The following is a 24,947-nucleotide window of genomic DNA, read 5'->3' as shown; positions in this document are numbered from 1 at the left end:
CCACGGTCCTCTTCAAGTCTTCGAAAGGTCAGGCTTCACCTGTGTTGCCAGACACTACGCCCACTTTCAATGTCACTCAGAAGCAAACCGTAAAAGCTAATTTTGTTTCCTTCCCCCTGCGCAACCACTCGCTCGTCACCTGATAAAATTCGACTCAGAGTGGCTGCCAATATGAATTTTGATCACGGTGTACCTGTCCTTCAAGTGCAGCCACTGACCTCATTGCTCAGTGCTCCATCTCTCCTGCCTTTGTTAACCTTTGTTGCCTTTGATACCTTTCAGTATGTTGCGGTAGGTACAGTTCAAAACGGGCACCGCCCAGGCCAACGACTGACATAGGCACATTCAGCTTATGGAACTGTATGCTCGGTATCTGCTTGTGTAGGCAGTCATTAGACTTGCCTGTGCATATGTGTATATGCAGGCCCTTTGGATCACCGTAGAGTCATCTGTCCCAAAATGTTTATCCACAAATTTAGTAGAATAATGTATAGCACTAAAATATTGGGGGTTTCTAACCTGTGTATAATGGAGGTCGTTGGTGGTTCTTTGGCTCATGGCTGGTTCTTTCTTTCAGTGCAAATAATAGGCCAAAGAACCAGGAGGCTCAGATTGTTGGGTGCAGGGTGGGTGTTTTAAGCCTTAGTGCCTGTGGATCCTAGGCACGGAGCTGGTGTAACTTAGCTCTGTAGAATCACCCCAATTTAGGGGAATCCTCCTGTAGTTTACAGCCAGTGTAGTGGGGACTAGACTGCCTCAATCCCTGCAGCTAGCGAAGGGGCATGGCCAACGTAAAAGGGAAGTGGCCAGGGCTTCCCTCCAATTTGCTGATCCAAGGCTGCTCTTTTGGTCACTCAGGGGCATTGTCAGCTGATGTCATTTACAACCTTCTTCAGGCTGCTCGAACATGCTGGAGGGCTGGCCTGGCATGTGGCAGCCCCAGGGCTGGGGAAGTGCAAAAATGAGCTTTACATCAGGTTTACGCGCACACCCTTCTAACCTGCACTAGGTGCTCCTTGGACCTATTCAAGGATCTGATCTGGAGAGAGTTTTGGAAGTTAGAAGTTCTACCTGTACGTATAGATGAACGATAACAGTGGCTTTTCCTTTGAATGGCACAGGGGAGTTTTAGAATCATAGAATCATAGAATCATAGAATATCAGGGTTGGAAGGGACCCCAGAAGGTCATCTAGTCCAACCCCCTGCTCAAAGCAGGACCAAGTCCCAGTTAAATCATCCCAGCCAGGGCTTTGTCAAGCCTGACCTTAAAAACCTCTAAGGAAGGAGATTCTACCACCTCCCTAGGTAACGCATTCCAGTGTTTCACCACCCTCTTAGTGAAAAAGTTTTTCCTAATATCCAATCTAAACCTCCCCCATTGCAACTTGAGACCATTACTCCTCGTTCTGTCATCTGCTACCATTGAGAACAGTCTAGAGCCATCCTCTTTGGAACCCCCTTTCAGGTAGTTGAAAGCAGCTATCAAATCCCCCCTCATTCTTCTCTTCTGCAGACTAAACAATCCCAGCTCCCTCAGCCTCTCCTCATAAGTCATGTGCTCTAGACCCCTAATCATTTTTGTTGCCCTTCGCTGGACTCTTTCCAATTTATCCACATCCTTCTTGTAGTGTGGGGCCCAAAACTGGACACAGTACTCCAGATGAGGCCTCACCAGTGTCGAATAGAGGGGAACGATCACGTCCCTCGATCTGCTCGCTATGCCCCTACTTATACATCCCAAAATGCCATTGGCCTTCTTGGCAACAAGGGCACACTGCTGACTCATATCCAGCTTCTCGTCCACTGTCACCCCTAGGTCCTTTTCCGCAGAATTGCTGCCTAGCCATTCGGTCCCTAGTCTGTAGCGGTGCATTGGATTCTTCCGTCCTAAGTGCAGGACCCTGCACTTATCCTTATTGAACCTCATCAGATTTCTTTTGGCCCAATCCTCCAATTTGTCTAGGTCCTTCTGTATCCTATCCCTCCCCTCCAGCGTATCTACCACTCCTCCCAGTTTAGTATCATCCGCAAATTTGCTCAGAGTGCAATCCACACCATCCTCCAGATCATTTATGAAGATATTGAACAAAACGGGCCCCAGGACCGACCCCTGGGGCACTCCACTTGACACCGGCTGCCAACTAGACATGGAGCCATTGATCACTACCCGTTGTGCCCGACAATCTAGCCAGCTTTCTACCCACCTTATAGTGCATTCATCCAGCCCATACGTCCTTAACTTGCTGACAAGAATGCTGTGGGAGACCGTGTCAAAAGCTTTGCTAAAGTCAAGAAACAATACATCCACTGCTTTCCCTTCATCCACAGAACCAGTAATCTCATCATAAAAGGCGATTAGATTAGTCAGGCATGACCTTCCCTTGGTGAATCCATGCTGACTGTTCCTGATCACTTTCCTCTCCTCTAAGTGCTTCAGGATTGATTCTTTGAGGACCTGCTCCATGATTTTTCCAGGGACTGAGGTGAGGCTGACTGGCCTTATTTGCCTCAGTAAGGCGAATAAAATCCCAAGGATAAAATTTATATCAAGGGGACTGGGTCCTCAGCTGCTATAAATCTGCATACCTCCACTAGAGTCAACGGTGCTTCACCAGTTGACCCCATCTGAGGATATTATACTCTATCATTGTCCAAGCAGAAGCAGGTAGTTCATCTCTCTTGGTTGCAATCATTGAAGACCAGAATTAGTGACTTTGCAAAATGCAATGAAACACTGGTGAAATGAACGACTGGTAGAAATTAAATGGCTCTTGGAGAAAAATTAAGCATTTTCATTTTTTAAAAAATCATCATAAAGTACTCTTCTCCCACAGGAAATTAGGATTAAAAATAACAAAAGCCTTCAACCCTGCTCTTCTAACTGCACTTTGAAACATTCTGGGCTAGGATTCAATACGTGGTGGTGGTCATGAAGTTCGCTGGCATTTCTGAATGAATTTCCGTTGAATTTCAAGTCATAATTTATGGCCTATTTATGCAGCAACAGCTAAGTTGCATCTTTCAATAGCAACCAAGTTCTTTGAAGTCATAATAACATCTTTGAATTTGAATCCCCAGAAAAAGCACAAGATACTTCAGGGTGAGATGTCAGAAGGGGGCCAATGCAATATCTCTTGGTGGTTTTGCAAAATTATACAGCAGATACCAGCTGAACAGGAACCATAGCTTTTTGGTTTAGCAAATGCTGCTTATAGCATAGCACCAAACCCCGACTGATGAACGTGATCAAAAAGCACTGGCCCACAATCTGAATTCCACAGAACTGCAGTCACAAGTTGGCCTCCAGGATAGACTGCAATGAGTTAACTAACCGAGGTAGCACTTGCACCTCTGCTATTAGGTTGGAGCCAAATTCCACACTTGGTGGGAAGCTAAGGAAACCCCTGGCTAGCACAAAAAGACTTGAGGGAGAGACTTAGAGACAGGAATGTATTTGGTGATGGGGGAGGATGGGAAGAAGCTTTTATACAAAAACTAAATCTACTGGCCCGGCCATACTGTATGAGTCCTTTCTGATCTAGTGTTTGGTCAGAGCTGGCTTGATCCTGGATTGAAGGAACCTGTGTTTATAACCTCTCTGCTGCCATAAAGGTGAATGTCATGTCACCAGTTTAACACTGAGGGCAAGTTCACTGGAGTGCAAAGGGGAAAGTCGATGGTATTGTGCCCGCTTGTGCTGGTTGTGAATGGGGCCCTATAGCTTCACTGCATGGCCAACCAGGAGAAAGACTGGGCTAGGAAGTCCTCAGGGCACTGGCCAGAACTAACAGTTTCTTGGGGTTTTCTGGGGCCTCTAGGGAACAATGTTCTGGTGGAAAGGAGGGGCCAGGCTGTGTATCCTGATTCTAAATGAGACAATCCCTTCCCCAGACTGCCTCCAAGTAGCCTCAAGGCTGCTCTAAGCTGCACCAGTTTGTCACACTCCCCTAGGTGCTGGTATGCCAGCCAAGAAAAGCCAGTGAGCAGCCAGCTCCTCCCTCCCTCTATCTCCTTCCTCTGGCATGACCCATCCCCGGGTGCTTTGAGGGGGAGCAGGGCAGAGATGTTCTGGAAGCTCTCAGCCACACAATGAACTCCCAGGGGTTGGATTCTTTATTACCCCTTTGCAATGCTAGAGTGGAACAAAGGGGTTGCAGTGTAAGAAAGAAATTGGCCCAGGAAGCAGGCCCCTGGGATAGGAAGGGGCCCTTTTCTCCAGTCACGTTTAAGAACAGAATTACACCAAAACCCCTGGCAAGTGACATGGGAAATGTCTCAGGATACCCTTTGATCCTAAGATTGCCAGCCTCAGGCATCCCAGGCTGATGTGTACTGTATAGATTAATTTCAGGTTTCAGAGTAGCAGTCATGTTAGTCTGTATCTGCAAAAAGAAAAGGAGGACTTGTGGCACCTTAGAGACTAACACGTTTATTTGAGCAGAAGCTTTCGTGAGCTACAGCTCACTTCATCGGATGCATTCAGTGGAGTGAGCTGTAGCTCACGAAAGCTTATGCTCAAATTTGTTAGTCTCTAAGGTGCCCCAAGTCCTCCTTTTCTTTTTGTATAGATTAAGAAAGCCAGTGATGCTTGCCTGACACAGGTGCCTTGGAGCCAAGTTTCAATGGACTTGAAGTGATATTCCATGTCTCCGTAGGAGGGAGAAACAAACCGGTAGGAATCAAAGATCTGCAGTCTGCCCCTTTTCCACCTGGCCCCGAGGCTGCGCTCACCGGCCCCCAGCCAGATCTCCACGTGGACAATGTCATGGAATTGCCTCCTTCCTGCAATGACAAGGAAATGACTGTGCATTTTCCAAAGTTGCCTTTAAAATGGCATTTGGGGAGGTGCTGGGCTGACGACCCTGGAGACTGTCTATCCATAGAACTGGCCCTGACAGACGGTGTCACTGTTCAGTCAGTGTGTCTTGCCCTGACCAGAAAAGAATACCCTTGCTGCTGAGAGGACAGTTTAGTCTCCATGTCCATTCAGTCATTCATCCCACCTCAGAGACTGTCCCCCGCCCCAAAGAACTCCCAGGAGGAAAGCCAAATGGATTGGGGCTGTCTGTGATGTGAAAACCTGTCCAACAGGCTCAGAAAACTCATGGCATGCAGGCCACCAAACAGCTGTCCAGTAATAACAACTTCAACTGACAACTTTTTGTGAAATTCTCACAATTGCACTGTAATTTGGAAAGATATGGCTGAAAATCTCCACACAAAAAAAGCACCTTTCTGGTCTAGTTCCATCAGGAATTGCAAAGATAGTCACAAGAATGACCAAAACTAGCCCAAACCACATCTTCAGAATTCACAAAGTGTTCATTTTAAGTTTAATTTCAGAAAGGTGTAAAAATTTGGGACGGTTATTACTTCATTTAACCGGGATCATTCAAATCCAAATTCACAGCCCTGTGTATGTGTGTCTAGCCTTGTGTGGTGGCTCACAGCTACTCTAACAATGTTGTATACTTCTCTCTGAGGTTAGCTGCATGGGGGATATGCATGGGGGGTACATATGAGGATAGTATGTATGGGTACGGATGGATGAACGGATATGAAGGGGGTGGAAATACATATGAGGATGGATGGATAAATAGAGGAGGTACAAAGGGGATGTGTGGACGGATAGATATCTTTGTTGACATTACGTTTTGTGTCGAAGTACGTTCCTGAAATGAAGATGAGGTCTCCCGGCTTCATGTGCTCCTCACTGGGCAGAGTGATGGGGAGTGTGTCATACTGATACGCCTGGTTTCCTGGACCCATGCAAAAGCCAAATTCCGATTTTAAGTCACGCACCACCTGCCGAATCAGTCCGCAGCAATCCAGGAAGAGTGGGGAGTCGTACTCTGGAGCTGGGAAGCAAGGCAGTAGGTGAGCAAAATGACAAAGGAACCTCCCTTTTTATCCAGCAGGAGGACAGGAGAGTCGCTTTGGTGAGAGAAGATGCAGCAAGAGACAGCTTTGCACAATAATTCAGATTTGTCTAGGGGCAGGCACACCAACGTATATTGTTCTTCTGTTTGCCAGAAGCTGGGAATGGGCGACAGGGGATGGATCACTTGATGATTCCCTGTTCTGTTCATTCCCTCTGCAGCACCTGGCACTGGCCATTGTCAGAAGACAGGATACTGGGCTAGATGGACCTTTGGTCTGACCCATGTTCTTAATGTGGATAAAACTATAATGCCCAGCTATGGGCCTCAATACCATGCCCTAGAATCTCCGTCCGTTTTGGAAACCAAACCTGAACTGGACCTTTTGGCAGTTTCGGTATTTTTTTCCCCTCCATTGTTTCTGATTTGTGTGACCTCTGCATTTCAGGATGGCACTTGCAATTGGAATAGGAAGTGCCAAAATACTACCAGGATGTCTTTTTTCATGGTATTTCCAGCTTGACTGGAAATTGGAAATAGCAGGAATCCCATGAGATTTCCAGCCCAGTTTTGCAGCTCTAAGAAGTTTGGATATGCTGGATTTAGGTCCGGCAAAATCACCTGAATTGTTGGACGCTTATAACTTCTGGACAAAAAAGGTTCCCTCGTTGCTAGTTTTATGGCCTCACCAAATCCACAGGATCTATGTAGATGTTTCAGACGTAATGTGGATTATGCGGAATTGAAGCTTTGGAGATGGCTGGAAATTTTTCTTTTAATTTTTTTTAAAATGAAAAATGTCACTTTCACCTACATTTAAACATTTTGAAAAACATTTAGGAACTTTAAACAACTTCTTACTGGCTACTTTTGTTGCTCCACTCCTCTCTTGTGTCCCTCTGAGATATGTGTCGTACCAGCCAGTGTCTGGTCAGTAGAACTGCTTGGGGTGAAAGAGCAGAATTTGACCTCTTTAGTCCTCTGAGTCCAAAGGAATCAAAGTTCCTAGATGGAGTGCCTGATGGTAAGTGTATGTTAGTCTAGGGACGTCTAAGGGAGCATGTGTCAATGGATAATGCACTGGGGTGTGAGTCAGGGGACCTAGACTTTATTCCCAGCCCTGCCACTGATCCTGGGCAAGTCACTTCACTGCTCCGTGCCTCAGTTTCCCCCTTCCACCTTTTGTTTATTTAGATTCTAACCTCTTTCTCTAACCAGGTGTATGTACAACTCCTAACACAATGGCTCCCTGATCTCTGATGGGGCTTCTAGGTGCGACCATAATGAGGATGATGATCATAATGGTGTCTAAACTGGGGTAACATGAATATGGAAGGGCCAAATTAGACACCCTTAATCTCACTCCTGACAATGGCTCTATGTCCTTTATATTTTTTATTTGAACCGCCAAAGAAGAGATGTTACCATTCATCTGTGGCCTAAGGAAGGCACGAACCGTCAGGAGGTTATCACCGGAGACAGTAGTGACCATACCTGCTCCATCAGGGAAAAGGTGAATGGGCGGAAAGGGTCTGCACTTACTGCCCGGCTCGTGATACTTCTTGGCGTAGGGTACACCTGTGTAACTCTTTGCCCGCTCGAGAAACTTCATCCGCAGCTGCCACCGGTAGTCGGGGTCCTGAAGTCTGCTCTGTACGGACAGTTTCTTCCCTCGGAGCATCTGCAGCTCCTCCTGAATCAAAACACAAGAAGGAAAGGAGGAAAATCGGGCAGCAAGCCCTGTCTGTTTTTTCTCAAGACAAAACTTTTTTTTTTCTTTTTCTAGAGAGGAGCGAGCAAAGTCAGGGAAAGCCGGAGTCTGGCCCAAACTCAATTCTAGCTCTGGCTTGGCCCTGCATCCCCGAGTGAGGAGGTGCCAAGCCAGTGTGAATACTCTGGCATTTCTTCCTGGAGGTCACAGTGACCTTCAGCAACATTCTCTGTATTTTCCTGTTCGTGCTCGATGTGCCTGATTAGCTCCAATGCTCGGCTCACACAGACCAAGCCGGAACCTCGCCCTTGCTTTACCTTCCAACTTCCTGATTTACACATCTCATGGCCAAGCCGCCTACATGTTACAGAGTCATACAGGCTGGAAGGACGGCGGTGCTGCACCCTGTGATATTGCAAATACTTCCAGTAGGTGCTACTCCTTCTAGGAAGTAATGCCTAATTGTTAGTGCACAGGAAGGACTGAGGGTTCAGGATTTCTGGGTTCTGACTTGAAATTCACTTTAACACCCTGTGCCTCAGTTTTCTCGTATGTAAAATGAAGGGGAATATATACCTTCCTCCCAGAGTTATGAAGGCAGGTTGAATTAACGGTCTGTAAGGAACTTAGAGACCCTGTACTAAAACATGCTATTAGAAATGCAAGTACTATTCTATACTACACTATACTTCTTTACAGATCTAGAGTACTGTGTATAGATACAGTGAAAACAGCAGGAAATTGCACCATCAAAAAGTTCTCGGTGACATGAAAAGCTGCAAAAACCAAGTTTGAGTAATTTGTTTTCAGAACGCTATAGAGTGGTTGCCTGATGTTACATTGTTGCTTAAGAAGTTTATGGTTGGAATGTTTCTACTAAAATATCTATGTTCCCCAAAAAAGTCTTACAAGATCTAGTGATGCAATGACGGCATTAAAGAGAAGTATTATACTCTAGTTCCATGACTATAAGATATATCCAGATTTATGTAAGGAGTAACACACCCACCCCAGCATATACAATAAGGTTATAATGCTCTTTCAGGATTCTCTTTACCATAAGCTAAGAGCACTGTACCAAATACAAAGAAAAAATCAAAACAGATAAAATATATATTAAGAAAAATATTAAACTGCATAATTATTTGAAGGATTCCTTTAAAAAATTAAAATAGGACTGATGAATTCACACTGCTTTGCACTTACACAGCACTATTCATGTGGGGACTCAACATTTTGTACAGAAATGAGCTTCCCCATTAAACACAGAGACAAAGGTACAGAGAGAGATTAACCAATTTGCTCAAGCTGATACAGCCAGTAAGTTGCAGAGACAGAAATAGGAGCCAGGCATCGCGATTCTCCGCCTTCTGCTCTAAGCATTTGATGGACTGACTTCATTAAATAGATTAATGAAGGTAGCAGGCAGTGTGAGCATCCTATGGTAATTTTTTCTGCTGGGAAAGATGACGCCTGTCTATGAGCAAATCTCCCCTGGAAATATTATTGCTTCCCACTATAGAAAGATACAGCGCTGGGAGGGAAAACTACTACCTGGGTAGCTTATGTGAGAAGTCTGGACTGTTTCTATAAGATACAGATCATCCTTGTGTTTAGATGAATAGCAATGCTCCATTCAACAGGAACTATACTGAAATGAACACTTAGGGCTGATAGAAATGCACTGAATGACTGAATACCAGCCTCAGCCATTGGGTGACAGTATGGCATTTTCTTCTGATGCGGGCTGCGGGAGAGTTGGACTATCAAGAGAATCTCTTTCATTCAAAGATAGTTTTATGAGCGACTTGTGATGGCAGCTCATACATTCTGCTTGCCCTGTTTTCTTGCTCGGTCAGGACAGCATGTTTCTCAGGAAACAATGTTTTAATAAAGCTGGCCACAAATGCAGAGTAACAGCCAAGATGTAGCTGGCTCTGTAACCATTTATTATATTTTATTTTTTTCTAGCACTGCATTTGCACTTTCTGACAGCAGCAGTCTTTCCAGATAATGCCTTTTTTATGAGGTTAAGCACTCTTTGGGTGGATGAAGCCGACCTCTTGGAGGAAGATGAGTGTTTGTGCGGTTAAAGCAGGGGATAGGGAGTAAGGAAGGCCTCCTCTAGCTCTGCCACTGACCCACTGTGTGACCTGGGGCAAGTCACTTTGCTCCTCTGTGCCTCAGTTTCCCCATCTGTAAAATCCTCCCAGGATTTTGGGGGGGAGGGATAGCTCAGTGGTTTGAGCATTGGCCTGCTAAACCCAGGGTTGTGAGTTCAATCCTTGAGGGGGCCATTTGGGATCTGGGGCAAAAATTGGGGATTGGTCCTGCTTTGAGCAGGGGGTTGGACTAGATGACCTCCTGAGGTCCCTTCCAACCCTGATATTCTATGATTTAATTAATGTCTATAAAGCACTTTGAGATGCTTAGTAATTAAGGCAGACTTTACTCTTGTACCTTCCAGTAATGAGGAGTGCAGCTGACACCCAAAAGCAAGCTGCATCCACAACTGTTGTGAGCTGTTTATATTACATTCTAATGGGGATTTTCTTCCTTTAGAATACGGTAGCAGGTTTTCAGGAGAGGCTTCTCAATATTCTGGAGTCAAGATTTGAGATATTCGACAGCCAGGGAGTACAGCAAGCAGCACATATGTGCTTAGCAAAGTGTCCCTTTTCGGTATAGCTCTGACATTAGTCTCATGTGCAACACATAAAGAGAGTGGCCTGATTTGGCCAGAGTCAAAGATTGGGTCCTAAATATCCTCCTAAATAAGGCTATCTGCAGCCAGAGAAAACCAGAGGCAAAGAAACCATCATGCCACTGCTTACATGTGTTTCCTTACATGTGTTGCTAGTACTGGGTCCTGGAAAAAAAGATTCCTACTTGATCTGCTGCGTCATACACATCTTGTGATTGTCAGAGAAAGCAAGAGCGCCGCTCACTGAGGAAACAGGCCACTTCCCCTACCAACTCCTTCTCATTGGTCCTGCCTCAGTGCCGGGGGCTGAACTAGATGACCTCTCAAGGTCCCATCCAGCCCGACATTTCTATGGCTCTGTGACTGGACAACTGCATCCCTCGCAACATTAAACTTGGAAATTAGTGATGGGCCCAAACCAAACCTCTGGAACAAAGTGTTGGAGGGAGAGAAAGGAGAGGCCTCAAGTCTGGTTTCATGCCTTGGGGCTGGCTTTTAGGGTAGCTTTAGAATGGGTCAAACCAGAACCTCAGATCTGAACACCTTGGAACTTTGGGGGAGTTCAGTTCCAGTCTACTAATGGAACCATCAACCAGGCAAGGATACGAAGAAACCAGCACCACCTCCTTCCTGCACGTGGAGGAAAGATACGGGAAATTCTTCTTATAGTGCTTTTCTTGTTTATAAGGTGCTTCTGCTATAAAATGATCTTGAAATTCGAGTCTTTGGCGAAATGCAACCCCCTCTGGTGCTCAAAAAGAGCCACACTCTGGGTCAGATAAGTAAGGAGGTCAGAACATTGTACAAGGGCACCTAGAACTGAAGTCACCATTCACAATTTCATCAAACCACCATTATCACAATGGGCCGCATTTGCCAAAGCACTGAGCACCCTGAATTCTGCTTGAAATTAGTGGGAGCTGTAGGGGCTCAGCACCACTGAAAATCAAGTCTTTTGTGGGTAGAGACGTTGTTCAGGGCAAAAGCTGTCTGAACAACAGTGCATGTCCTTGCACCATCGCAGCCCAGTCCAAAACCCAGTGAAGTCAATGGAAAGACTCCCACGGGCGTCAATTGGATCAGGCCCTTGAGATGCACCAATCCTTTAACTCAGAAATTCTTCCTCTCTTTCACCTCTCCCTGTTCCTTCTGGACTATGTTCAAGGCTCAGACGAATCTGAGCTTCTGGATTTTCAGCTGCAACTTATGACCCACCAAATCAGTGAAGTAGCGTCACTTTCAGCCAGGCAGACCAGCTTCAGCGAAATGAGAATCCGTGTGTGAGGCGTGGCAGCCGGGAAAAGCAAAGCAAACAGCTATTGTGAATTGCCTTTCCCACTGCCCGGGGGGAGTCACCTGCCCTGCCTGAGAGCGTCCTGGCAGATACACTTGTATGCCTGTATTCCTGTGTGGTGTATCCTCACAGCAACTGACCTACGTCACCTGCTGCTCGTAATCAACGAGCCAGGGCTCAGCATACAGGAAGCGAGGCTGGTGTCTGCCCGAAAACAAGGTTAATTTCTAGCATGATTCCACTCACCCTTGAGCTCTTCCCCCTACATCAGCTAAGACAAGGTCTCATTACCGCCCCTTCCCTCCAATACACTGGATAATGAAGGCGCTGAACTGCCCTTCTCCTGCAGAAACGGAACAAGAGAGATTTCTCCGGTGATAACTGAGCATATCTGCTTCTCAGCATCTCACTAGCCTCTCGGCCTGCAGGAACACAGGAATTGCCAGAGTTGGATCAGACCTATGGTCCATTTACTCCAGTGTCCTGTTTCTGATAATGGCCAGACCCAGATGCTTCTGAGGAAGGTGCATGAACCTCTGCAGTAGCCGGCAGTTATGGGATAATTTGGCCCCAACCCCTGTTTTCTTGTAACCCCCACTAGTCAGAGGTGGGGCTGTGTAGAACCTTAGGGATGTCACATTGCAGGCAGCACAGTTTTAACCTCGTCTGAGGAAGGTGGGAAGGGTAGAAACAGACACAAAGTTATTAGGGGTGAACCAAAAAACACACCACCAGAGCAGGGCTGAAATGAGTGCAAAACTCAAGCCATTTTCCAACCATGAAAATTCCCAGATTATAGAAAAGCAGATTTTTAGATGGAGTGGTTTATGTGTTACTGTTTCACGGGCCAGGACAAGGTCTATGAAACAGGAAAAGGTATGTATATTTTTCTGTCAAAATGAAAATGGTTTGCACAAAATGCATTACTACCTGCCTTCCGCATCCTGCTGGGGTCTTTTCAGGGAGGTGCAGCTGGCAGGACAGTACTAAGTGATGAGACAGAACCACCTGGGCCCTAGTCCTAAAACTCTGATCTTGACACGCTGCCTGACCTCTGGCAAGGCACACAGCATTCGATTCAGCTTCCCCTCACTGAAGTAAAGAGAGAGACTTCCGATGGACTTCAAGAAGAGCTGAAGCAAGTCTTTAGAGCCTGGTTTTCAGAGGTGCTGAGCACCCATCGTTCCCACTGACTTTGGAAAACAGGTGCTATAAAGATGCCAAGTATTACTGGAGGGGCAAATCCCCAAGTCCTTGTTCTTGCTCCATTGATATGTATGGGCGCTCTGCCTCAGTAAGGACTGAGTGGAATTTGGGTCTGGACTTTGGTCAATGGTGTTTCATAGTCAGCCATGCAAAATTGTTTTGTTTTTATCACACTTTAACCTCCCTCCCCGGGCCCTCCTGGTGGCTCTCCCTGAGTAGAGAGAACTGTGACTGGGAGCCTCTCTCCTCTTCAAACTGCAGGGCCAGATTCTGATTTCCTTGGTGCTGGTGTGAATCTGGAATGACTCCATGGCAGGAGTTACTGCAGATTTCCACCAGTGTAAGTGAGACCAGAACTGGGCCTTAGGTACTTGGCTTCTGCCAGGCTGGGCGTTACAGGAACCAAAACGCAGTTTCAGGCAGCAGGTGTGACAAACAGGGAGAAAACATCTAACCGTTGGCAAGCAAGCCCTGTGTTTTTTTTCAAGGGTGTTGCGCATTCCCAGACTACTCCCTGTGGTCTCTGTACAGACTTTGGTACTGGGTAGCACGGTGATGAATCATTTGGCTCATAGATCCAGTGATCGCGGATTAACTTCCTCCTGGATTCACCCCACTCAACTCAGTAGCAGCAGCAGAGGGATGATCTCAGCTGTTTTTCCTTGTTTACTTCTTCACTCTAACTCCCGCTGCCCACAAGGCTATACGCTGGGGAGAGGGATGAAAATCACAGTTCCTCCAGACCAGTGATGGGTGCCTCTCAAAAGGTTTGGAGGGTCAGTATGAATAAGCATCCACATATATGGGAGAGCGATGAAGGAGTCCAAAAATAGAATTACAGGGCTACTGCAAGGCTGGAGACTTTTGGCAAAGCCCAGGACTGGCATACCAGCGAGAACTATGAGTCAGGTCAAATGCAGTGGTGGGGGTGAACCCCCTGTGAACATGTGGACGACTGGGTGTGCATTCAGGGTGCAGGCTCAGGTTTGCAAGACGAAGGACTATTTGGAATTGTCCGACTGAGGAGCCCAGGCTGCCATGAGGGGAGGCAGAGGAGGGGCTGCGGGAGCTCAGTGCTACCGTGCATTGGGGCTGAACTCCAGGATTAAGGTGCATGAGCGGCCAGTGTCAGGGCCTCAGGACTGGAATAACAGGAAGCACCGTAGGTCAGGATTGAGGTGTGTTGGCAGAGAACTGAGTGGGGGGAAGCTGGCACAGCACTTGCCTGCCTTTGAAGGACAAGCTTCTTGATTCAATAAGGACTTGTCCAAACCCCACCATTCAGGCTGCTTTCAAACAGCTCGCCTCTCTCTTTCCCACCCATTTCTTCCCACTTGATCGACTATTTTCCTTCCAGAAAAGAAATGCCCTGGTCCAGTCATTGTTTTTAAGCTCAATACCCTCACCTGCCCCAGTCCTAAGGCTTGGGAAAAAGCTTGCCAGGCCCTTTGTTTGTGCATGGACTGCCAGGAGCCCATTGCACTGTTTCAGGTGATTTAACACAATCTGCAGTTGGCAGGGCTCTGGGTGCCTCTTCTTTGTTGCAGGTGCATTTTTGGCAAGCAGCGAGTGAAATGCTGAGCCTTGTCAAGAGCATTCAATCCACCTTCCCTGTCTGGGGCTGGCTGGCTGTGGAACAGATGGTTTTGGAAAAAATAAAGGGCAGGGACATTTTAACAGCAGCACTTTTAATGAACGCTGGATGTTGTTTGCTAGTCAAAGAAAACCCACTTTTGCTGATGCAGAACCTCCATCTTGGGATCTTTTGGGGAGAGGTGAATCTGGGCTGACTCTGCTAGATTTGAATGCTCATTTAACACTACCTAGAATCAGGAATATTGTACCCACCTCTGTCTTTCTCCTCCCAATACTCTAATCTCTGCTATTCCATCTCATTCCTTGCTTGCACTGTCCTTGAGATTGCAGCCCCAAGCAGCGCACATGGCTCTGATAGTGCACCTCAATCCTGACTTGCAAAATCCTCCATGCTCCTCAGTCGAAGCCTGCAACACTCATGCTCTCCTTGTCTTCCCACTCCACAGCCTTGTGAATGCAATTCAGTTTCTATTTGCAAAACCCCTTGCTATTGCATTCCTTGATCTCCTCTCAGCACCATTTGCTTGCATGACAGTAAGGGCTCACTTCCTCAAAGCAGCTCTTCTGGGGGATACTGGTGCCATCTGAAAGTGCTCTAGGTGAAACGAGCATGTAGAGAAGCAATTTGTAGGAGTGGGTAAAATATTATTATGTAGCTGATTCAATACAGGACTGTCATCACCCCAGCCTTGCTTGGCTTTGGTGAGCCTGCAGTGAAATACTGAATAACTATTTTGATTTTAGAATTTCATACCCTCAGCCAAAGAGGACCATCTGGTGTGAGGCAACTTGCACAGACCTGGATGGAGGAGCACAGACTGCAGAAGGAAAGAGTTTGAAGGAGGCGCCAGGAAGTCAGTCTGTGTGCACATGGCTTGAATGCTAGCTGCTGTTGCAGAATTTCTGTGCCGTTCTTTTAATAAAGAGCTAAATTAGTTTTTCAAGCAGGGAGCCCTTTCATGCTATTGCCCAGTAAAGTACGTGAGACGTGATATTGTCCACTTTGTCATTGGTGCATGAGACCAATTGATACATGACCCCAGAGATGAAAGGACAGTGTTTGAGCTCTGCTCCACCTGCCTTCCCTGGAAAAGTGGCATCAGCCGCTGTAGCTAGTGATTCCTGCCATGTGAAAGGGGTATAATTGTTTGTAACCGTGACATGTGCTATTTGATTGAGACCAGAAAATAAAACTAAATCTCTTCCCAGCCATCCTGTTTGTCTGACCCTTCTTACATAGCGCCAGAGGAAAATTAAATCTTTGGCAAAAGTGAAGTGAAGAAAGGGCCCTGAATCACTCAGGGAATCTGGCAAACGACTGGAGGAGGTGGTTGCAGCAGTTCTCAATTTTCCTTTAATCAAGAGGTATTGCAGAGAACTTGGAGAGAATGAAGTCCTCCATTCTGCTACATGGAGTAGGCCCACAGGTATTGATGATCTGCATCTCCGGGGTGGTTGGGGGGAATCTGACAGGGGCTGCAAACTACTGGATAAAATCATTTTGAAATTTCAAGAATGCTATGATCCACGTAAGAATGTCATGTGGGGAAAAGCACATTCTCTTTAGAAGAAACCAGCTGCCAGGTGAGATCGTGGACTATTCTGTTCCAGACCTATGTAATAAAAGTTGGCATGTGGAGCTGAACAATTAACAGATGGGCTTATTCGCATGCTAGTGAGTGAATGTAGATGATCAAACGGGTGCATACTTCTCTGCAGAGCAGGATGGAAAAGATGTTCCTAAGGAATTTAATGAGGTGGTTACTGGCCTGGGATAAAGACATAACAGTCAGAATCAAGCTCCCTGTTTTTAAAAAATATGACCTGGTCATTTTGATCAGACACAGACATAAAGGATTCTGTAAACCATGGCAATTTGCGTACTCTGGACTCTACGCACAGGGAATGTTCTTGGAAATTTAAAGATAAAGAACACAGGGGGGAAAACAGCATCACAGTTTGACCATTGAATACACTGCAGGGATTTCCTTGTCTGTGACTAACAGGCACATGAATGAATATCTGGGGAGACATCTTTGATTTTATACTGTAGAGCCCTTTTTAAAATCAAACTGCTTTGGAAAACACTCCCTCTTCTTTTACACACACACAGAGGAGGGGGATGCACTAAGCAGGGGCGGGGAGGTCAGAACTGTGAGCAAAATGTGAAAGCAAATGGATGTCTATTTAAAACAACTAGCTTTGAAACATTTCTCCACTGTGAACGGCCCTCTAATATGCAGTGTGTTGTCTCCATGGGACAAATTCCCTGACAAATCCCTCCTCTTCTGTGCTAGGGTGGGTTGAAAGCCAAGGAAAAGAAAGTCCGTTCCAAGTATGTCTTGCTCTCCCCTGACAATGAAAACAAACACACCTCACTGAAATCAATCCAAGTTGCTCCATTGACTTCAGAGGGCTTTGGATCGAGCTTGTTATTTTTATGGACTCTGGCCCTATAAGGTCTGCTAGAGGGTATTGTGAAGGTCAAGACTATAACAGGGTTCAAAAAAGAACCAGATACATTCATGGAGGATAGGTCCATCAATGGCTATTAGCCAGGATGGGCAGGTATAGTGTCCCTACCCTCTGTTTGCCAAGAGCTGGGAATGAGTGACAGGGGATGGATCACTTGACGATTACCTGCTCTGTTCATTCATTCTGAAGCACCTGGCACTGGCCACTGTTGGAAGACAGGATACTGGGCTAGACGGATCTTTGGTCTGACCCAGTAGGGCCGTTCTTATGGAGCCAAGATGTTGGGTTTGCTGGGGAGCGGCATGTTATAAAGAAGGAAACTGCCACATCCTCCATCAAGTTCAGTAGGCTTTGAATGAAGCCCAGAAAGATGGGAGCCAGACTGCAGCAGCACCATGGGATATCAGAGCGATTTATGGCAAAGCTGCGCTCCCATGCAGTCTAGCTTTGGTTTATAACTGGATGGCAGGGTACGAATTTTTCCTTCTAAGCCAAATGGGCACATTTTCTGGTGCCCCTGTGAGAAATCAGAGAGCACCTCACATTTGGGTTTGCTGCATATGCTCACACGTTGTGTCATCTTTGAATCAGACCATTCTGTAACACGTCCCCATGCAGACAGAGGGCCTCCTCTTTTACAGCTGGAGCCAGCGCTGGGAATTGTAAACCCCTCTCCTTCCTGCCTTGATACGGGCTTAACAACCTGAGCAAGAACTTTAATATTGACACAGAATGTTTAATGTTTAAACAGTAACGTTGGCTCGCACAGATGTGGAGTATTGCACCGCCATACGCAGGATCCAGGTCTGAATATCACTCCCAGCCTTTCCACACCCAGGCCAGCCAGGGATGGGAGCAATCCGGATGTTGATGCTCTCAAGGGGAGAGAGGGAATGTTTAATATCAGCACCAGCAAGTCTCCTTTTCAGTAAGGGAAAAAGCAGATGTTCAGCTGAAAAATCATAGCTCTGCTTACGGGCCACTTTATGCCCAAAGACATGGGCTGATGAGAGTCCGCTTGTAACCATCACTGGAGTGAAATCCAGCCCTGCACAGAGGGCCAGCACAAGCCCTGGTTTATGAACCATAAGCGATGCAGCAAGCGGACAGAGTTGCAGAAAAGAGATCTTTATTAAGCATCCATAGAGGCCAGAGTTACACAGTGAGAGGCCAGTTTATATCTGGTAACAGCCCGGCCCAGGTTGCACTCCTGAGGCTCTGGTGATGCACCAAACTAAGTCCCCCCTGAAATCTGACCTTCTTTCTCCAGTTCCACTCATAAGACCACTAGGTCTATGTACCAGTTAAGTCCCACTTGCATCCTCAAAACAGAGCTGAGCTTCAGTGGTACTGAAGTAGTGCCCTGGCTTTATGCTGAGACTGCACAGGGGTGCATTTCACCTGGTTAGTGAGAATGGCTATCAGCAATGTGCCACTTGGCAAATGTCAGAGGGCTCCAGTCTGAAAAGGACCATTGGATAGAAATGTCATGAAAAATTACATTTTGCCTGGGACAAAATGCCAAAAGCTTTTGCCTGAAATGTCATTTAAAACATTTGCCACTCTCCCATGGCTCTGCTCACAGCTCTGCTCTCCTGGCTAGGGTCTAGTGGTCCTCTCTTACCTGTTCCTCTAGCCTCATTCCCAGTAGCACACCCACTCCAGGCAATAAGCTTAAAAGCCAGCTCCTCCTTGAAAACAGAACGGTCAAGTTCTACTTTTGATTGCAAAGCCAGTTTGGGGACCAGAGGGCTCTGGGATGGGGAGCTGGCTCCGAACTGCTGATGTTAATTTAATATTTTCCTGAGAGAAATGCTTCTCTCCTTGGGTCCAGTCCTGAGACAGGCTGAGAACCTGGAACTCCCAATGCCGTGGAAGTTGCTAGTGACCAGTGCATCCAAGGATTGGCCCCTGACTGTGCTTTCAGGATACTATAGGGTAGCTTTCTTCCAAAAGTGTCCAAAGGGCTGGAAAGAAGGATCCTGATCATATAGGCTGCTGAGCACCTCCTGAGAGGTGTTGAGGGCCCTCAACTCCCCGCTATTAACCCTGGATGACAGAATGGACAATACCCTGGCTGATTACTGCAGCCCACATGAGATTTCCCAATATAGACATTGTCTGTTTTATGAATGTCCTTCTCACATGAACTGGGCAATGTACCAGTTACGTTGGGCAACGTACCAGTTACATGCACACAGGAATTTAATATTGCACCTTAAGAACCCTGGAGCCTAGAGAATTGGCAGGCTGCAGAACGGGAGGGGTTTGGGCACTATAGCAACATGATTTAATAAATGTCAGGGTGCGAAAAGGAAGAATGAAGCAAAAGACACAAGGGGGCACGTTCTTATCTCAATTACACTAGTTCAAGCCAAGAATAATTCTATTGACTTTAGTGGACTTGGGATTTATACCAGGGTAGCTGAGTTCGGAATCTGACTCAAGCAATTCAAGAGGGAGAGAAGAAGGATCAGATGTGACCAGGGACACGTCATTTTTAAAAAGCTTATTTTCGTGATTGTCAAGCCGCTGGTCTTGTCTGTGACTGCCGTAGAGCTGCCATGCTATACAGATTCCGTGCACCTGCCTTTGATTGCTTAGGAGTTTAACAATTTCTTTTATAAGGTCAAACTCCAGTGGAAGGGTGAGGCTTCTGCAATAGACCTGTAATAAAATAATCAGCTGGATTTACGCACCCGCAATATGGTGCAGGCTTCCTAATCAGTTGTGGAACTTGCCCCCATTGCAAATTAGGCTGGCATTTTAAAATGGACCTAGGGGAGTTAGGCACCCAATTCCCACTGAGTGTCAATGGGGTTTGGGCACCTAATTGCCTTAAGCTCCTTTCACTAGGCCAGCCTTAAACTCTCTGGCCCTGATTCTGTACTCCATTGCAGCCATATAAATCCCGAATAGCTCCCCTGAAGTCAGTGAACATCCCCCTGATTTACTCTGGCATAACTGAGACCAGAATCTCACCAGCTGAGATATTGTTCTCAGTCTGATACGTGGCGAATTTATGAACATAAATTCTGTAATCATTAGTGGTCACCTAGTGGGCAGAGTCTCAGGCTTGAGACCTCTGTGTTTGATTTCTTGCGTTAATATTAGTTACATAAATCCAGCATGCTTCACACGGGATCATAACCCTCTGCATCCCTAGCAAAAGCTTGCGGCTCATTTAGTCATCTCTTTTTCTGGCTTCCAATTTTGTAAAGTGCTTTGGGAGCATTTATAGGTACAATTCACCGACTGACAGGATTCTTGTTCAACACTCGCCAGCTTTTCCTTTAGCTCCACCATTTAGGCTAACCAGTCTTGCGTCCTCCTTAAAAATGCCCTTAGCTCACTTCAGAATCCAGAGCTGTTCAAGTCTGAACCTGTTTCCTGGATGCCTGATGGAATCTGGAGTGATGTCAGCAACAGGTAGAGTAAGTCAGGAATCTTCTCCCATGGCTTGGCTGCTTGCAGTTTCGGGGCAGGAAAGAGAAACATTCAAATGCTTTCGGCATCAAGCTTTTGACTAGCGCCAATTTCCTGATAGCCTTATTACAGATATCCCAGTGCAATCCTTTCAGCGGGCTGCCAAAGGCAAACAGATGGGTATTGGATAGATATCACTCCAAAGTTAGTGCTGTAACTTTCAGACATGGACCCCCTCTTGGGGTTGCGAGGTACACACAGAACATGCCATGATTGAAAAATAAGACACTTTAGAATGACACATGGGGCCACATTTTCCTAGTCTTAAATCAGCTGCTGTTTTTGCAGTTGCATTTTTGCCGGCACAAATAGTTGCAGAGCCAAAACTGCTCCCACAGTCCATTCTGGCCTCCGTTAAGGTCATTTAATGTCGACATACCTGAGAGGCAGGCACAATCAGGTAACAGAAACCCATCTGACATTGGTTATGGCTCCAAATAATAGTGGATTCAGTTTTGCACCCACATTTACATACACCACATTGACCACAGAGACCAGCCTTTGAAAATCTGAACCACACTGCTCACACTTTTCCTATGTGAGTGGAGTGCAGTCCCGCGAACTGAAGTGCTCTATTTATCCAGCATGGCCAGTAGCAATAGGGGCTTCTCTGCACTGCCGCAGGTTTGCACCTTAACCCGGAGGGACCACTTCTAGTGCCCAAGTCAATCTATGGCTTCTTGTCTGAGACAGCTAATTACGGCATCAATTAGCATCAGGTCTGGGAGGCACCATTTGTAAAGTGAATGCCCACTGGGAACTAAGCTGACCGGAAACTAGTTTCACACAGGACACCAACCATCCATAAGAGATAACAATGATTCATTCAGTCACAGTCAACCTGGGGTGGATTTGAACCAACGACCCAGGGGTGAAAGGCTTTGCATCCATAAGCCACCTAGTCCTCCGTGCGGTTAAATCTTATAAATCCTCATTTTAAAAACCTGGATATGTGCTGGAAATGGCCCAACTTGATTATCATACACATTGTAAGGAGAGTGATCACTTTAGATAAGCTATTACCAGCAGGAGAGTGGGGTGGGAGGAGGTATTTTTTTATGCTTTATGTGTATATAAAAAGATCTTCTACACTTTCCACAGTATGCATCCGATGAAGTGAGCTGTAGCTCACGAAAGCTTATGCTCAAATAAATTGGTTAGTCTCTAAGGTGCCACAAGTACTCCTTTTCATTTTAAAATATTCCTTGTCCTTGGGAGCTTTTGCAGACGGGGCCTATTTTTACTACTACACCTCCTAGAGATCAGCTCCCCGGCACCAGAGATTAGTCCCTTCATGGAACGGTGCATGCACATGCTGTGAATCGTTCCTGACTCGAATCGTGTTAATTTCACACATGGTCTGTTCACAACTGTTTAAAATGGAAGAACTTGTGCTTGATGCTTCTGCATCTCACAACGGGGAACACCCAAATGGCTGGTTAGTTCTCACAAAGCCCCTGACAGTTACAATGGTGGCCTTGAATGTCCTCGCCAAGACCAACGCAGGCAGCGCTGGGACAATGATTAACTTCATGTTCGGCGTTCATAAAGGTGGGGTCTGGTTGCTTTCTGTGCGGTATTTCTCAATGGCTTGTGCCTAGCAGTATAAACAGGGATGGGCAAAGCTGCTCAGCTCCAGTAAGAACTTAAGTTGACCCCTCGAACTGAATCTGTTCTGAGAGCCAGTGAAGTTCTGATCATTTTCTGCCCCCTCCCCATTTTTTCTCCCCCTCTGTACTTCTTGTTCTGGCTGAAGCTGGGAATGAAGGTGCTGAACTAGCTCAAGGAAGGCTGTTCTCATCAGAGCTGAACCCCCAAAATTCGACTCAAACCCCGTCCAGATCTAGAGAGTCTCAGCTGGTTCAGGGTTGGAAGGGTGGCCCAACAGTGAGGGTGCTAGCCTGGGACTCAGCTGAGCAGGTTCCATTTCCTCCGCTACCAAAGACTTTCAGTGTGACCTTGGGCAAGTCACTTAGTCTTTCTCTCTGTCTCAGTTCCCTATCGGTAAAATGGGGCTAACCGCATTTCCCTGCCTGATGGGGATGTTGTAAGGATAAATATATTTAAGACTGTGAGGAACTCAGATAACACAGCAATGAGCACCATATAAGTACTTAAGAGGGAGAGAGAGACTCACATTCTACTTAAGTCCTCAAAATATGGTTCAAATGGGACTTCAACTCTGACCCGCTGCACAAGGGAAAGTTTCACCATAACTTTGTGCTTGAAACCATAAATAGGCTCTGGTTCATTCCAAGACTGGGCCTGTGTTTGTCGAATGTTTTGCAAGCCTCAGTGAAGCTAGTTCGAATTTTGGGTTCTCAACAAAGTCTAAAACTGAGAGAGTTCACCCAGCTTTGGGTTTCATTGCAGACGTTTTGCAAGGCTCTCGTTATGTGGCCGTGCTGATTATTATTAATCATGTTTATTACAGTAATGCCTAGGGACCCAACCAAGAACAGGGCCCCATTGTGCTAGGTGGCCAAATACCTAGTAAGACACACTCCTGCCTGAAAAAGCTTGCGATCTAATTAGACAAGACAGATCTAATGCCTGAGGAAAGGCCTTGCGCTGTGAACCTGTTAGCACCTGTGTGCTCTAGTCCAGACACAAGTTACTAGGCCCCTGTGCTATTCAGTAGTGGAAGAAAACTGCAATAACAGAGTTAAAAACAGGGCTGCATCTTATTGACTTTGTTTACCATAGAAACGCAGCTGGCTTAGAGGCTTCCAGACTATTTGCTTGTAATATTGTTTTTAAATACTGTATTCTACAGTCAATTCCTGTGTTGTTGAAATGAATGCTTCTAAAATGACGTTTTTTAGGACCTATTCTAAAAGAGAAAAGGCGCAGAGAAAAGTCAACAGAGCCCAAAGAATCACAAGTCATTAACTCATCCTAGTGTTCTAGGGTTACCTTATTCCAGGGGCAGTAAACCTTCTTTCTCCCTTTCCATTTGTTTATCCAGCATTTGGGAGGAGACGCACACAGATAGTGAATAATGAGTTGGGCTAGCAACAGGAATGGGTGTGTTTAAAGTGGATGTTTGGTGTGCAAATATAATTAGCAATCCAAATGAAGCTATTCCTACCTGGAGTGTTTGCTTAGCCTCTCCCGTGCCCTGGCCTGGTTAATAGAGTCCATTAAACCATTTACCTTTGGAGATGTGGGTTCAAATATGGCTTTGATCTCAAGTGAAATGCTTTTGTCTCAGCCAAGTCCCACAAGGTTTGTATATAATATATTATAATGTATACAATTTAATATTAGAGGGTAAGATTTTCAAAAGTGCCTACAGGATCTAGAAGCACAAGTCCCCTTGAAAGTCAGTGGGATTTGTGCTCCTAAATCCTTTAAGCACGTCTGAATATCTTCCCTGGGTTCTTCTCTCTCTGTTGTCCAGAGGTCAATTTATTACTACTACTTTATATCACAATTTGGCCTGTATGTCCTCCCAAACTCCCTTCAGGTACCATCATCTGGGTATCTTCCAGCAGATTGTACAAGGCGTACACCGCTCACCAGGGTCAGTTCATAGAACGCTGCTGAATCTGCAGCCTAGGGACTCCCAGGGAATGATGGGATCATCAACCAGCCTAGGGCGAGGACGGATTGCTAGTGTGATGGCTATTTCTCAGAAAGAAAGGGAGTACTTGTGGCACCTTAGAGAAGAACAAATTTATTTGAGCATAAGCTTTCGTGAGCTACAGCTCACTTCATCAGATGCATCCACTGAATGCATCCGATGAAGTGAGCTGTAGCTCACGAAAGCTTATGCTCAAATAAATTTGTTCGTCTCTAAGGTGCCACAAGTACTCCTTTTCTTTTTGCGAATACAGACTAACACGGCTGCTACTCTGAAACATGGCTGTTTCTGATACTCGCATGTTGCATTGGATGTGCGCGCGCGCACACACACACACACACAAAATACCTTTTTCCAGTCCAGTGGGAGAGAATACTCCCTCCAGCTGACATAGCATAGGTCCTTGGGGTGTACTAAATAACCCACCCCTGGTGCCTCCGATGAATTTCACTTTTATCTTACAAGGAACAACATTTCTCTCCTGGAGAAGCATCCCTCAACCTCCCCATAACAACCCACTGAAGACAGGAATTCAGGTTCCTTTGAAAGTGTTGATTTCCCAAAGGGCTCAACCAGCAGAAATCACCATAGAAACATTGCCTGTTCCAGAAGTTATACTGACATACCAGCATCCTCCCACTTCATCCTGGCTTGGCAATAAGATTTAGATATCCCGCCACCCACAAAATATACACACATCCTCCCCTAGCTTGGGCCATCAGTAGAGATGCGTGCCTCTTTATCTGGGAAGCAGAGAAATACAGCTGAGAAAAGGGGGTATAATTCATTAAGTAGTTTCTCCTACATTTAAACCCATTCCATGAGCCAAAACATATATTCGGAGTTCCCACAGAATCTAAATGTCCTGAACTTCGTGTTTGAGTCAATTTAGATTACAGCAGCGGTGCCAGGAGCAGCTTGTTAAATGTGCTGCCCTGGGAGCTGACTCCACCTCTTCCCACCTCACCCAGAATAAACTGATAAAGGGAAAATAAAAGGACTTTTCCGC

General features: G+C 46.1%; 1 protein-coding gene across 3 annotated transcripts in view; it reads right to left on the bottom strand.

Moving 5' to 3' along the window:
- Window positions 1-24,947, bottom strand: part of TTLL10 (tubulin tyrosine ligase like 10) — a 98,133-nt gene that overhangs the window by 48,870 nt on the left and 24,316 nt on the right. Inside the window, exons 2-4 of one of the 3 annotated variants that reach the window (XM_043531842.1) lie at window positions 7,423-7,573; window positions 5,653-5,859; window positions 4,594-4,783 (exon numbers count right to left, since the gene is read on the bottom strand). In XM_043531842.1, coding sequence (XP_043387777.1) covers window positions 4,594-4,783; window positions 5,653-5,859; window positions 7,423-7,561 — 536 coding nt within the window. In that variant the 5' untranslated portion in view covers window positions 7,562-7,573. The remainder of the gene's footprint in view (window positions 1-4,593; window positions 4,784-5,652; window positions 5,860-7,422; window positions 7,574-24,947) is intronic. The other 2 variants (XM_043531843.1, XM_043531844.1) reach the window with 2 other exon arrangements.

This window comes from Chelonia mydas, chromosome 18, assembly GCF_015237465.2.
Source record: "Chelonia mydas isolate rCheMyd1 chromosome 18, rCheMyd1.pri.v2, whole genome shotgun sequence".
NCBI classification, from domain to species: domain Eukaryota; kingdom Metazoa; phylum Chordata; order Testudines; family Cheloniidae; genus Chelonia; species Chelonia mydas.
The sequence above is the reverse complement of the archived record's forward strand: the minus strand, read 5'-3'. Positions and strand labels throughout refer to the sequence as shown.